Genomic DNA, 16,592 nt, shown 5'->3' on the forward strand with positions numbered 1-16,592 from the left:
AAATAAGTTAAAAACAAAATTACTACTCTTTGGTTGGTAATAAATTTTTGGATTCACTCGAAAAGTTGTTAGTTTTAATATTAGTACTAGCTGTGCCCGCGGCTTCGCCCGCGTTGAAATCAGTTTGTCACAAAGTTTTCCCGGCAAACTTCCAGTGAAACTCTCATCAAAATCGGCTTAGCCGTTCCGTAAACCTTCCTCTTGAACCGCATGAAAATCCATTCAGTAGATTTTGAGGGAATTGATCACATACACTTTTGGAGACTTTGTTTTATAATACTCTAACTGGTGCCCTCGACTACGTCCGCGTGAAGATATGCATTACTATTAAGATGCTTAACGCAAATTATTTTTTTATTTCAGTCACTTGAAAGGCTTATCACAGTGAGCAACTTTTTAAATGGCACAATTTACTATAATTTAATAGTTATTTTTACAAAACCTCTCTATACACCATATTCTTAGTTTTATTTTCAGGCTGCAATATAAATAACGTATCAGGCAAACTTATAGTCGCTGTATATATGTTTCATGCAAACTATCAACCCCAATTAAACCCCCTTAGCCGTGGAATATCGCAAAATCCGTTCTTAGTAGACGTCTACTAACTATAATCTACCTCCCCGCCAAATTTCATCTTTGTCCATCTTGGATGGATGGACCATCCAGCGGTTTTTGAGTTCTCGTGATGAGTGAGTCAGTGACCTTTCTCTTTTATATATATAGATTACGATGCATTATTTGGACACCTCCTCACCATCTACAGAGCATACATTTTAAATTTCAAGTCTCTTACTTCAAAAACATAGGACTTTCATACAAACTTCCTACCCCCGTTTTGTCCCCTTAGGGGTCGAGTTTCATAAAATCCGTTCCTAGCGAATGTCTACGCCCTATAAGAAACCTACCTGCCAAATTTCAAGTTTTTAGCTGTTATAGTTTCGGAAATTTTGTGATGAGTGAGTCAACCTACCATCCCCCGTTTTAACCCCAAAAGAGAGTTGATTTTTAAAGATATTTTATTTAGACACCTTCTTACCATCTGTAGAGCATACATTTTAAATTTCAAGTATCTTACTTCAAAAACATAGGACTTTCATACAAACTTCCAACCCCCGTTTTACCCCCTTAGGGGTCGAGTTTCGCAAAATCCGTGCTTAGCGGACGTCCTTTAAGAAGCCTACCTGCCAAATTTCAAGTTTGTCGGTGTTATAGTTTCGCGGAGATTTCGTGATGAGTGACCTTTCGATATATATTATAGATTAGCTGTGCCCGCGACTTCGTCCGCGTGAAATTTAACAAAAAAGTTAGTGTTTAGTTCGCAGAGCTATAAAATAAATACATTTCTAAAATAAAAGTAGTCTAAGTTACTCCTTTTTACATCGGCTATCGGCCAGTGAAAGTCCCGTCAAAATCGGTCCAGCCGTTTCAGAGATTAGCCGGTACAAAGAGGCAGACAGAAAAACAGGTAGACGAAAATTGTAAAAAATGTTATTTTAGTATATGTAACATGTATAATACATCCATATGAATTTGGTAAAAAGTTTTAATAGTACAAACAGACACTCCAATTTTATTTATTTGTATAGATTAACGCAAAGAAGGTTTTTACAAGTAAAAAAAAACATATATTGTTAACATACATTTACGGACGTCTGTGCGACTTATTTATTATCTGTGTTTTATGTTGCAGCCGACTCATGTATAGGTAACTTTTTCGTTATAAAAAAACGTAGGTATATGGCAGACAGACATATTATGTGAAAATAGCAATGACCCTGACTGGGGCTGAATATAGAAACTATTCCATTAACTAGAAGGAGAAAGTAGAGTCACTTCCAACTAGGGCTGAATATAGAAACAATTCCATTAAAATAACACAACTATAATACCATATAATTAAAAATTTTTATCAATAAAAAAAAAGAAGTCTCGACTATTTTTTATCTGTATCTAACTTTATTTATTTTTACCTATGACTTTTTTGGGTGTATCGATTTTATGATTCTTTCTTTTATACTAAAGCTGGTGCTTGTCGCTTTGTTCCATTTAAATTTAATCTTGATCTGACGAGTACTTTTTTTGTTTGATTACAAATACAATTTTGTATAACGTCGAAGCATTGATAATATTATACTCTTTATCGCTGAATATAATTAATTAATCAGTTAAGATAAAAAAAATTTGAACAGATTTCCTAAAGCTTCATCAAAAACGTTATTAGTTTTTAGGGTTCCGTACCACAAAAGCAAAGAAACGGAATCTGTAGGATCACTTTGTTGTCCGCCTGTCTTTCAAGACCCTTTTTCCCATGAAAGCGTGGAGGTCTCAAGCTGAAATTCATAACAAATACTATCTATTGTCCCTTGGAGCTGTGAAAAAAATCAAACTTCTAAGCCAACATGATTAAAAGATACAGCCGTTTATGCTGTATATTTCCCGCGAACTCAGAATCTTGAAATTTAGTACGAAGCAACGTCTTATAACACAGATAAAGGAAAAATTACGAAAAGTATAAATGTTTAGTTACATCATATAATAAAATTATTTTTAATAATTTTTGTACCGAACCCTCAGTGCGCGGGTCCGACTCGCACTTGGCCGGTTTTTTATCGCGAGCGTTGTTTGTCCTTGTAAACATTTATATTATAACTGATAATAATTACGTAGACGACCGCTCTTGTTTAATGGTCATGTATCGTGTCGGCGCCTAAAAACCAAAAGTTGTGGGTCCAATTCCCGGTCAAAATGGGTACGGGTATTTATCTTTGAGGATTCCCCCACTGTACCTCGGAGAGTACCTACTTTAATCTGTCGGTTCCGGTTGTTATCATAGACATTTGATTTGATAGCGATCGTTACTCAACTTATTTTAACAAGAAATTTTGCCCGAGGTACCCGAGATACCCCACAAATTAGATACGGCAGAGAAAACGCTAAGATTCACGAAATTACTCAAATCAGAGAAGTCTGAAAGAACTTTTTCAGTTTAGCCTAACGCAGTCCACTGCTGGGCGTAGGCCTCCACAAGTTCGCGCCAAAAATGGCGTGAATTCAAGTGTTTTGCCCATAGTCAACACGCTAGGCAGGCGGGTTGGTGACCGCAGGGCTGGCTTTGTCGCACCGAAGACGCTGACAAAAAATGTTGCACGCTGCTGCACGGGCAGGCCTGTGTATTTCAAAACACGCAGCTGGATGGTTATCCTGCTATCTTAACAGTTCTAAGGTGGTAGTCACCTATTACGATTTACGACACCCACGGGAAGAGAGACTGAACTTTTTATTTAAGTAAAATATTTTTTTTTAAGGATACTTATAAAGTAACCAATAAACAATAAAAATATTTTTTCGGGGGCTTCCAAAATACGAAATCGCCAACCATATTTCTAAACGGGTAATCCCGGAAAGATGTGCAGAGGTCTAACATGAGTAATTGAAAGTCCCAAGTACTTAGTAAATATTTGTTCAGTAAAACATTGTACGTAACTTCGCCGAATAGGAGAATGTTTGTAATAACGCTTCATAGTTACAATGTAATTAAGGTACTGTGTCGCAATTGATATAAATAATTATGTTTTATTTTTTTAACTAACGTATTTTTGTTTGATTTTTGTTTTTGTATTGTTCTTGCTTTTATACTCTTTAAGAGGAAACTTTTTGTTTTATTTTCCAGTTTCAATTGATTTTTTGCTATATAATGTTTGTGTTCCAACGAAAAATTTAATAGAAAAAAGCCTGTAATGTGTCTTGCCCCTGTTGTACTTGTTATGTGAGAAGATTTTACGTTATTTTCATACGTAGGCAGATATGTTTTGAAATATCATATTTTTGCCTACTTTCAAGATATTTGAAGATCGCCTTTTTTGAGTCTGTATTCATGGCGGCCAAAGTACGGAGGTTTCGTTTTTTTTTTGCAATGACTAAGATATGATAGATTTTATTTAAGTATTTATCGGAAAACAATCATTATAAGGCACGCGGTAGAGCCCCACAAAAGTCGAATAAGCAAACAAATCGATAATTTAGGAATATTTTGTTGCACCAATTTTTACAGACTTTTTTGCAGAGGTAATATAATATACTTATTTAATTTTTTGATACAAGATTGAATACAAAATCTACGCCAAGATATTTCAAAGAAAACACAATTAAATTAAATCACGTTTGAAAGAAAAACACAACTAATATCCCGTAACTGAACAAATTTGAAAGAATATCAAGAATTCCGCTTCAGCTTTCAAAGCAACATAAGACTCGTTAAAATTTCTAATGTTTGAAAACTTTTTCACATTTTTCTTTGATGCTGTTTAGGTTTGGTAAGCCGCAAAAAACACAAATTCTAAATTACATTCTATTTATTGTAATAGTGCTAAACTTGACTACTTAAGGCATGAAACAGTAAAGTTGACACGAAATACATAATAATTAAAAGGGTATAACGTTCCAACTGTAGCTAGGATTCATATGGTTTTCTCTCTCATTTGTCCCTTTAATTATTTTTTACCTTCAAGCTAATGCCTTCGCTACTCCGTGAATACTTGACTATCAAGTGTCATGTCATTTGTTTTTTTCTGCAGTAAAACATTAATCCTCCTTCGTACAGATTATAGCGTCAAACGAAACATAAAAATAGCAAAATATGTATAAAACGTACGTCCAGAAAAATAATGTCCTGAATGAGCTTTGATGCAATGGTTAACATAAAATTTTTTTTTGTAAACGAACAAAAACCGATTGCATTTTACCTCGACAAGTATTTCATATACCTATCGATAAAATTTAAATAAGAACAAAAGACGAGCACCACCTTCGATCCAAACAAGAATCATTGAAATCAGTAAACCCAGTAAAAAGTTATGAAGTTAAACATAAAAAAAATATCATCACATCATCACATTATCGTCCTTCATTTCAATTGAAATCTTCTTTTTGAAGTCGGTTAAAAATTTACGATATGCTAACTTTGACCGTGTTTTCGCAGTCATCGTACATTTCACCTGCAGATTTGCGTGTTTGGTCTCACGTAACCTATCGACCAAGCAGTCGCAGTGCCTTGACGGCTCTACTTAGCAGAGACCGACATAGAGTACGTGACCTTTGCCTCGTCTGTTCATTCGAAAAGAAAGAAAAAAGTTACGTTAAAAGTGCAAAAATAAAATAAAAAGTCGTTTCTAAAAGTCAAATTTTCTTAACGTTGATTTTTATAATTTAAAAAAGGTCTTTTAACCCAGTGTTTACGAGTGAATGTTGTTGTAGGTAAATTTTAATGTAAAGTTATTCTCAGTGAAGAATAATTGTGTGTTAATAAGTGATAAACACAAAAAATATTTTTAAGCAAAACAACATTTATATCGAAAGGTTTAATTCGTTGAGGCGTTATTTAAAATTGTTTATATTTATTTCGTCATTGCTTGCTGATGTAAATTATTCATTTATTATTATAAACTAAAAATATAACACATGAAATTCAATTTATTTATCCAACTTATGAACATTCGTGATATTTAAGATTTTAACAATTATACCATTGAATTTTTATGCCTATGTAGGTAGGTAATAATTTGTACCGGTACTGATGTACGATAGGCACATGGAAAAAATGTACTTTAAGTGATTTAACTACAAATAAAAAATAATTGTGTTTGCTCGCAAACGAAAAAAAAACCGACTTCATTTATATCAACGAGTAATACAACGTAGATCGACGAAAAAATAGTCAAGTAACTACGCGTTATCAAAGATTACTCAAAAAGTAGTTATCAGATCTCAATAAAATTTATATGTGACCACATGACAAACATCAACTTTCGATTAAATTAAAAATTATCAAAATCGGTACACCCAGTAAAAAGTTATTGCGGATTTTCAAGAGTTTCCCTCGATTTCTCTGGGATCCCATCATCAGATCCTGGTTTCCTTATCATGGTATTAAACTAGGGATATCTTCTTTCCAACAAAAAAAGAATTATCAATATCGGTACACCCAGTAAAAAGTTATTGCGGATTTTCGAGAGTTTCCCTCGATTTCTCTGGGATCCCATCATCAGATCCTGGTTTCCTTATCATGGCCTCTAAATAAAGATATCCTCTTTCCAACAAAAAAAGAATTGTCAAAATCGGTACATCCAGTAGAAAGTTATGCGGTATAATACAACGTTGGTCGACGAAAAAAGCGTCAAGTAAAAACGCATTATTAGATATAACTCGAAAAGTAGTTGTTAGATCTCAAATAAATTTAAATGGGACCAATTGGCACACACCACCTTTCGATTAAAATAATATTTGTCGAAATCGGTCCACACGGTCAAAAGTTAGGATGTAACACATAAAAAAAAAATACAGTCGAATTGAGAACCTCCTCCTTTTTTGGAAGTCGGTTAAAAAAAGTTAAGAGCCAAAATTGTGTAATTCATACAGATGAAGCCGTCAATTTACATACCTACTGCTTCTAAAAACATACCAAAAACCTATCGATTTTAACTTCAGTAGCAAATTAATCTGTGGATTTTTGAAGCCCGTTTTCAATATTCAGAAAATGATTCGTTATGTTCATGAATAACGAGCCATTTAGTTTCGAGCACTTATGTATGTACATGTTTGAAATACTTGAGAGGACATACATACTCACTTCGGTTGCTACGTCCATCAATTAAATTACTACTTATTACGATTATTAATTTACTAAGTACTTATACGACAACTATCTCAAGACATATCTGAGATAATACAGATTCAAACAATTTAATATTAATTCTAGGGCTGGGAATTTAGTAACGAGAGTTAACTGTGAAGTGGTCTGCCGATTGTTCTCTGAATCATTTACATTCAGAATCTCCAAGTTATACCAATCTTAAGAGCAGCCCCATTTTATTATTAGCATAGTTCTTTCGAAAACTAAATGATTATGTAAGCGTACGTTACTAAAAATACCAAAAGATATTAGAAACGGCTGTAAGTAGGCTCTTGGCAATATTATTTCAATGATAGTGTGCAAAGAAAACCGGTATTTTGAGGATAATAAATTCGATGAAATTGAAAACTGAATGAATCTAGTTTCCATTCAGCTTATTTGGTCAAAAGCGGTTACAACACGTCGCAATGATTTCAATAAAGAACGCCTACTAACAATATTTTGCTGGTTGTTAATAGATGAGATAATTTAATATTTACGTATGGTCATGTGGTATAAAATTTAGTTCGATGTTATATATGAAAATGTTTGATTTGTGAGCTAAATGATTCTAATTTTGAATTGAAAGTTTTAATTTTTGCTCTCTTGAATGATCTCTGCTTTTGATATTTTGTAAATATTAAAATACCTGAATTTTCTTACTTTTTATGCAAAAAATATAGTGTTTCTGATATGAAACGCCATTGGAATATATACGTATTTTGTATTAGTATGTAGGTAAGTATTTAATCATTCAACAATTTCATCAAATATCGCTAAAAAGTAGTGTGCTATCAAGATCCTTATAGTGATCCTATCTTTTGTGGTTATATTTTATAAACTGTTTGGTTTTAACTTTCATATAAGTTATCTTTCTTCTTAGTGTAAACACTTTGATTAATAAAAAAAGAAAATCGAATCAGTTCAGCCTATTACAGTCGATTTTCCGCAACTCAATCTATATGTAGATCGTCGGTCCAGCGGGCCAGAGGACGTCCCATACTGCGTTTGCCAAGACGTGGTCTCCACTTAAGGACACGTCTGCTAATAAATAAATAAAAAATCAGATATAAAACATAAAACATTTAACTGAGGTAGAGCACAGCAGAAAATTTCCTGCTCAAATTTGGAGCTGCCTGAATGGGGTACCTCGATCTTACAGAAGATAACAGCTAAATAATACCGTTTACTTGTTAAGTAGTGTTGTATTCCTGTTGGTGAGTAAAGTGACCAGAGCTCCTGGGGGAATTGGAGGTAGGGTCGGCAACGCGCTTGCAATGCTTCTGGTGGCCATCAGGTGAGCCATACGTTTGTTTGCCGACATAGTATAAAAAAAAAATACAATTGTGCAACAATTTAAATTTATTTTAATTAATTACTTTATAACAAGCGTTTGAAAAGTAGAAACGTCTTCGTAATTCTTTAAAATAAACAAGTAAAGATAACCGCTGGTGTTCTTGGAATCAGACAGAGTATATGACCACAATAGTCGCATTGGGATTAATTGCGCACTGTCTCCAGCCCATACATAATATATATTTTTTTGTATTGATTTAAAAAACTTTTCCTATAGAACTTGGCTCCTTGACTACAAACATAGCAATTTCGATTCACATAAAAAAGCCATTTGATTTCATGATAAATACATCTACTGTCTAAACTACCATTGAATACTGAATAAGGAAATATAGTTTTCAATACCCATGGATATGTTTCGATCGGTTCTTGAAACCGTACCAAAGACTCGTTCTCAAATGGTCAACGAATTAGAGATTCCGGAAGATATTGAAGTTTCTCCGTATATTTGGAGTGAAGCTGAGGAGACCGTGGACAGCGAGAGCTTACCTTCAGTCAGTGTAGATGAGGATGACGCTAAGACGGCCAGCTCGGAGTCTAGCCTGGCTCTGTCTAGAGCTATGACTGATTCTGAGATAGATTATAGTAGATACAGAAGGGTGAGTGTTTGAGCTTGTAATACTAAGCCTTAAGTGTTTTTTCTGTTAGGAATGTGACTGTTTGCTGTACTGGTCTAAATTTATAATGTACCTGTGGCGACATCTATCACGCGAAATACGAACGACTACAAACTACGTAATTAGAGAAAACTGACGTATGCTACATCGCGCTATCAGAGTTTTCAAAGTGAATAAGTATATATACAAGATCCCGACAACAACCGTTGGGGCGCAGTAGCCCGCCAGACACAACTCCCGTCTGGTCGGAGGATCCTCCCTTTTCTGCACGCTACATACCTAATGCTAAAGAGTAGAATTCTCTTAAAATTGATAAGAATCAATTTATTGTCACTATAACTGCTTATTGTATGTTGTTCAAAAATGTAATTTTTTTACCTTATCGCGAAGTAATTGTTTAGTTGGATAAATATTACACTTTTAAGTCATTCAAGCATAATGTTTAAGAAATTATTGTAAATATCATTCAGAATATAAAATAAAAAGCTTTGTATGTTGAAGGTTATGATTATGATTATTAAGAAACGGAAAAGGATATTTTTTTATAATATAGGAATTATTGTCTAGTGACTACAAGACTACTACGTATTTTTTTTACTATGCTTGTAATAATGTACTAAATCTCATTGCAATTATTTTGATATAGGTAAGATAATCCCAACATTATCACTATCTGTGATAGTTTCAAAAAAATCGAATAGACATACTTTTTATTCTTATTATAAATAAGTAAAACTCGTATTAGTTATTTTTGTGTTATCCACACATTAGGTAATTCTTAACATTTAATGGCTGTAACATTAGGCTGTGTGGTTACGGCAGCAAAGAATATAGCAACACCTCCCTTCAGGTGGGTGTCGTAAGAGGCGACTAAGGGATAACAAAGTTCCACTACCACCTTGGAACTTAAAAAGCCGACCGATGGCGGGATAACCATTCAACTGTTTTGAAATACACAGACCGAAGACGGGCAGTAGCGTCTTCGGTGCGACAAAGCCAGCCCTGCGGTCACCAACCCGCCTGCCCAGCGTGGTGACTATGGGTAACACACATGAGTTCGCACCATTTTTGGCGTGAACTTGTGGAGGCCTATGCTGGACAGCAGTGGACTGCGATACGCCGAAGTGATTATGATGATGATGAAACATTTTTATACGCGCTTCTAAGTGACCGCGGCGCCGTCAATAAAATATACAACTGTTTAAGTTATATAAGGAAAACCTTTTACGAAAAATAAACAAAACAAATTTTTATTTTCAGTTTTTTTATAAGTTTGTACTTATGTCTGTTTTTTTCAGTACAAAAGCAGAAGCTTTAGTGATCCGTGGGTGCACATGAGGACTGCTCTGGAGACATTTTCTCCTGGATACTTGGACTCGTTGAACAGGTATATTTGTTATCTTGGCATTTCTTAATATTACCCGATATGAGGTTGTTATAATAAATGTGCATTCCATTCTGTCACAGTTGGAACGCGTTGGATTCTTTCATAATATTACGAATTACACTTGTAAAAGTTAAGCTAAACAACATAATTAACTCAAAGGAATACACTGTAAATTTAAATATTTATAAGAAATATAGTTATTTTGTATTAACACACCGCACTTTGTTACTAATAATCTCCTTTTACCTGGGGTTGTCTGGAAGAGATTGCTTAAAGCAATAAGACCGCCTTTGCATGCTGTCATTGTAACTAATTTTTGTTTAATTTTATTGCTGTTCTGTTGTTTTTTTTTTCTTCTTTTTTTTACTACGTAAAAGTGTTTGATTATATGTATGCAAGAAGTAATAAATAAATAAAAAATAAATAAATAACACTTCATAATAAAGAATTTTGTAAATGATAAACATTATTAAAAACTATCTGTACCCTGCGCGCGTTACTACGCTTTTTTATTATTATTATTTTTGGTCGTACCAACTCAGAAACCTTTGTGGGCTCACGCACAACACTTTGCTGAAGATCATGACATGATCAAATGCAAAGTTTACGATTCTATAAAGGATATACAGACAATCATTCATTTTTATATATAAGTATCAGCGTCAGAGATGATATAGCTTTCAGTTCGCAGCTTTGCGCGTGTGTATTACATAATTTTGGCTCATGTTTTCCCTCATTAAAATGTAGCTTATGACACTGCGATAAAATAGTTTTATTTTTTTTAAATCGGTCGTTATTTTTGAGTGCAATGTGTAAAATTACATATTAAAAAAAACACAAGTACAAATCTTGCATCATTTGTAAAGCTTAGTATTAAACAAAAAGTTATGGTACATAGTGTGTGTAGAACACACACATATTATATAGGTATATTTTAAGTGTATTGAGGAAGTTTACTTGATTTTGAAGCTATTTTGTGAAAACTATAAGTATTAGGTACGCTATGACATAAATCCATAAAAAAAGTTAAAAATGCTGTAGTAAGTACTTCACTACTTATACCTAATTCATCTCATTATTTATTGTATCTCAGTTTTCAAGACATGACATCAGAAAGCACGGAGGACACTCACCTGGAACGACAGCGTTACAACGAGGAGCTGCAGCTGAAGATGGAGAGGTTCTTCGAGGAGGAATGCCGGGTCTTTTCGCCAGACGACCCTGGTCTGATAGCACTGGAGGAAGCCTTGAGGAACAGTGATTTGAAGGTATACCTACATTTGACAACTGGTCGCAATGGTTATAGTAATTTGTGTTGTTGCGGGTTCGATTCCCGCTCATGTCAATTGTTTGATTCGGTCATACAGTTATTTGACGTAGTCTAGGTGCTTTTTGTGCTCTTCGGATCTCTGAGATTCTTACACTACTAGGAATCGTCGAAAATCTATTTATTAAGATTTATAATTGTTTTTGTTCTTCTATGTTAAGATTTAAAAAGATATATTCAGTAAGCTTTTTTTTTATTACAAAGGTAGGGCGCAGGTAAATAACACTGTTTACAAGCAGTGTTCTATTCCTGTCGGTGAGTAAAGTGACCAGAGTTCCTGGGGGGATTTGGAGATGGGGTCGGCAACGCACCTGCGATGCTTTTGGTGTTGCAGGCGTCTATAAGCTACGGTAATCGCTTACTATCAGGTGAGCCGTACGCTTGTTTGCCGACCGAGTTATATTAAAAAATAAAGCGCACGGTCCACCTTCTGGTTAGCGGATATCGTAATTTATGAACGCTAGCAACACCAGGATTGCAAGCCAATCTTATCCCCGATCCCCAGGAGGTTTCTAGCTTGTTCTTCACAGGAACACAACATTTCTTGAGAGTAGTGACATTTAGCTGTGATATTCTGTAAGGTCGAGGTACACCCCAGACGGGTTGCTTCATATTGAGTAGAATTTATCCTGCTGTGCCCTAACTCTACTATCTTAATATTTGGAACAATAAATTGAGTGCGCTTATTTCAAAACGAATAGGTTATAAATTTTTTTAAAACTGTTTTAAAGCAAAATTGTATCAGGTAACCGCTTACCAACCTGGAGTAGTAGTAACGTATACAAGTGTACGGACACTTGTGTACCGCCATAGTACCCAATAAACGTATTAAGTAAAAAAATGCAGTTATGAAAACAGTCAATATTAAGGAAATTTTTTTTCTGTAAGAGTAATGTGAGTAGATATTGTAACATGTATAATGTTACTAATTTATTTTGGTGCGTAATTGTTACTTTCTTTTGCTTGTCGTTTATTAACGCGGTCCTTGTGACGTGTGGTTTTGCGAATGGGGCCATTGGTGGGGATTAGGTGAGTAGAGTTTAGCTCATGAGTATAAAAGCACTTGTGGCGAGTGGCTCCTTCTTTTCCTTCGTCTCCAGCCACGGCCAGGTCCAGGGTGCGATTTATTAGGCGTAGGCAAAAGAAATGGGCAATTATGAACCAAAATAAATTAGTAACATTATATGTTACCTATGTCCAGCAGTGGACTGCAGTAGGCTGAGCTGAATGACTGACTGGCTGACTGATATGTTACAGTTACAACTACTTACTAGTAAAATAATTATCGAAATTACTTTACTACATAGATGAAGTAAAAAAAGTAGATAATGCGCGGCCTTTGTTGTTACTGAAGCCACAAAACTCGGCTCCTTCAAGTAAACGCACGCGCTCACGCACACATATGCATCAAACTACGCTCATTTTCGTTAGTATCTCATGGGGCCTCGTACAGTAACTTTGCCTTCAAAATGCCGTTCTTATGTAATTAAATGGTGCAAAAACAATATCAAAGTGAACAAAAAGTCTGAAGAAATATCGTTTCACACGTAAGTACATACAAAACTTTATATTTTTTGTTATTCCAAAATAATATTGAGGTTATTCGGAACTTATAATTTCTATGCCCCGAAATGACGTACCAAGGGAGTGTTACCAGTAATTCTTATTTCCATTAGCCCAAAATGCGGGTAAGTAAATTGTAGGCAATCATAGAAAAATAATGAAGTAGAAAGTGGACATCATTATTGTGTTTTTTTTTTATCGTGTGATTTTATGTTTTACCTAAATTGAAGTCAACATGATTTTTTAACTCGTTTGTGTCTGTTTAAATTTGTGAATTAACTACTCATATTTTACTACTAAATATCATGATTTTAGTTTTCCAACGAATATTTTAATAGGAGATAGATAGAATAGGTAGCTGCTGTGTGACTGAGCTGAAATGAACTACAACGACAGCCATCCTCATCTAGTGTGGTTTGTTCAAACCTTTTTGATAAAGCTGACATGTACGGTACAAACGTGGACTTCGCAGAGTACCATCACGTATATATTACTACTTACTACTAGGTATTTTAATGTTGAATTTTTTGTTCTAGGACCTACCGGATGAGTCTAAAATTAGTCGTTAACCAAGATTCAATCTTTGATACACCTAGAAAACATAAACTAAGAGAAAAGTTAAAAAATCAGGAACTTTATTTTAAAAAAATGTAAAAAAATTAAATCATTACAGCAAAGTGTTAGACGTCTTTAAAACAGGAACTTGCCCTTCAGAGGAATCATCAATTACTTAAAAACGCAATTTTCATTGACACGGATTTATATAATTCATTAAATCAAAACATGGCTGCAATAGATTTATTTAACAATTTGAAGCAAAAAAAGGAGTAAATATATTTAAAACTATTAACAGATTTTTATTTTCGCATACCCATTTTACCTATATTAAATTAATTGTGTTTAATCCCATTTAATAACATTTTCAGGGACTTTTTTTAAAAAGTGTCAACACTTCACTCACTCACACATATTTAAAAAAGTGGCTTCACTTTTTTGTTCTACGTGCGTTATCTATTATTTTTACTTGATCTATGCTTTACTAGTTTCAGAAATTAATCACTTCAAACATATTAACTTCTTTTATAAAATTAATATTTAATTATATAATTTTTTTAATGTTCCAGGATTCAGAAATAGACAGCAACACATCTTGAACTGGATTTCTTTGATTGTAGTTGTATAAATTAGACTGTTTGGTGTCATTTCTTTGCTTTTTCCGCAAGGAAGAATATAGAGGAAGGAAGTAGTCTCAAAATTATCGACAATAGACACCCATACAGCTATTATCATCAATAATATTATTATTGTATTAAGATATTTTGTTAAGACATTTAAAATTATATAACTATCGTTATTTGAGGAATGTTAAAAATAAAATGAAGCATTTGTGTAAAATGTATTTTAATGGGAATGATTTCCAACACCACAACAACAGGTAATACTATTGTATCGTTCATCACAATTTCATATAAAAATAATTTAACACCAGTACAATATTTTTTATAAATAATTTCATTCTTAGGCTCTTACGATATCATAATTAAAAAAAAAATATTGTACTGGTTGACAACAAGGAAAAAAATCAAAATATTACAGTTTGTATTTGGAATGAGATTCTTTAATTTTTGTATCACCAATGACTAAATTAAAAATTTTGATAATTTTTTTTTTGTATTGAATCACATTCTTTCAGTCTGTCATGGATATGACGACAAGAGTTATTTATAAATTAGCATCAGCACATTCACGTTGGAAAGCTTAAGTGATTCACTGCAAATAAGAACTAATTACTTATGTATTTCTTTGTTTTAAAAAAAAAAAAAAAAACGATTTTACACTTCTATTTTTAAAATACTCTATTGTCAATACAATTTTAAAACCACGAGCAGTAAGTTGGTCTATCAAAAGTATCTTATTCTATACAAATTTTATCTCAATGTTGGACAAATGGCACTACGAACAAGATTACACTCGTAAAAACCATCTTTCTGACACTTCAAAATTCATATTCAATCAAAATTTGTATTTTTAGGTCTTTTTTAGAGACAAAAAAGGCGGGATATGTAAAACTTTTTGTAGGAATAATTATGAATTAAGTCTTATTCGCAGTGAAAACTTAGTGTCAGACAATAGGGAACTGTGATCGTATATCTATATACCTTATTATGTAACATGTAAAGCGTTTTGTTTCAAACTATAGTTGCATACTGTTCGATAGTTGCTTAGGATTACGATCGGTAGAAAGACAGAGGCTAATTTAGACTAAATTATTAAATCAAAGAAAAGAAATAAAAACTTGTAAATATTGGTTATATATAAAGGCCAGAGACGCGTATTGCTGTGAAATAAACTTTTATTTTGTCCGATAGAACATTAAAACTTTTTTTGCTTCTGAAATTAAGTTTTCTTTATTTCAGTTATCTTTTTGCAATTTGAGATTCTGCAATGGAGTATTTTAAATAATTACATAAAAGTGGGAAGTTATTTAAATTAAAAGAAGAAATAAATAAAATAGAAATAATATAATTCATAATTACACACCTCATTATACAATTCTTTGGCAAAAAAAAAGTAGACAATAGACAAAAAATATAGGTAACAAATATTTGTATTTTTTAAAATTTTAATTCCGTTAAGGGTGTGTTTAAAATTCCTAACAAAATATTTCAAAATAAAAACGAAGAAAAAACTGCCTTTCTCACCGCCCCGAATAATTAATTAAGCTATACTTAAAAATACTTACAATAGAAAAATATTGCCAATAAAAATTTGGTAACATACACTTAAAAATAAATTGGCAAAGTAATGATTCATTCGCTGCCCTATAACTTGGACGTGCTTATAAAAGGCGATATTTATCTAAAGTTACTTTAATATAAAGTAAATGATTTTTATATACTTAAAATTAGGTTACTTAGGTTTCTGTGAATACATACTACGCATAGACAACCTTTTTTTATTCAATGGTAATGGTTAAGATATTAAACAATTTTATTTTAAATTATTTGACAAGCCAATTATTGTTTATTGTTAAAAATATACTTACGGATATTAAAATTATATTCGATACAAATATTTAAAATTAAAATAGTAACAAGTAAAAATGAAAATAACAAATAATTACAGAGAGATATAGCATCACCAAAAATTCAAATAAGCTACATTTTTTAAAACTAATGTAATAAAATACTACAAAATAAACTTTTTTTTTAAATGTAGTAAAATAAAAACATTTCTTTGTAACAATAACAAAATGTAAAATAGAAACTGAAATCAATATTTTTAGAATTAATTATTAGAAAATTTCATGCGATAAAATAATTGATTTTTATTTGCATGTGCCGTAAGTATACAATTTTAAAAATATTATCACGCATTTATAGAAAATTAGTATTTGTAATAATAATATTTAATATTATAACATCAAAAAAAGATGTCAGAAATAGTCGGCCACAGTCCGGCATATTGTATGTGCTGTTATTTACTCTACAAGCAAGAAACTAAAATAAAGTTTAAATATTGATGGTCAAAGCGTTAGTTTGCAAGTTATAGTTACTTTAAAAATAATATTTACTAAGACAATAATAAAAACTAACTCTTTTAAACTAACTACTAAAATTATTAATTGTTAAAATCATCGAAAAACAATAAAATCTATTTTTTTTAACAAAA

The 16,592-nt window shown here is 32.6% G+C and overlaps 1 protein-coding gene across 1 annotated transcript; it reads left to right on the forward strand.

Moving 5' to 3' along the window:
• The first annotated feature begins 8,373 nt into the window (after window positions 1–8,373).
• On the forward strand, window positions 8,374–14,261 carry LOC123656455. Its single transcript, XM_045592136.1, has 4 exons — window positions 8,374–8,625; window positions 9,942–10,030; window positions 11,124–11,298; window positions 14,045–14,261. The coding sequence occupies exons 1-4, from the start codon at window positions 8,374–8,376 to the stop codon at window positions 14,072–14,074; spliced, it is 546 nt and encodes a 181-aa protein (XP_045448092.1). The 3' UTR covers window positions 14,075–14,261.
• Window positions 14,262–16,592: the final 2,331 nt, after the last annotated feature.

The sequence above is a fragment of the Melitaea cinxia genome, chromosome 9 (genome assembly GCF_905220565.1).
Source record: "Melitaea cinxia chromosome 9, ilMelCinx1.1, whole genome shotgun sequence".
NCBI lineage: Eukaryota > Metazoa > Arthropoda > Insecta > Lepidoptera > Nymphalidae > Melitaea > Melitaea cinxia.

What these genes read in the sequence shown, in the direction of transcription:
- LOC123656455 (XM_045592136.1), top strand. Translation starts at nt 8,374, where the DNA reads ATGGATATGTTTCGATCGGTTCTTGAAACCGTACCAAAGACTCGTTCT. An exon ending in TACTTGGACTCGTTGAACAG is followed by an intron (nt 10,031 to 11,123) that starts GTATATTTGTTA and finishes ATTGTATCTCAG; the next exon opens with TTTTCAAGACATGACATCAG. An exon ending in TGAGGAACAGTGATTTGAAG is followed by an intron (nt 11,299 to 14,044) that starts GTATACCTACAT and finishes TTAATGTTCCAG; the next exon opens with GATTCAGAAATAGACAGCAA.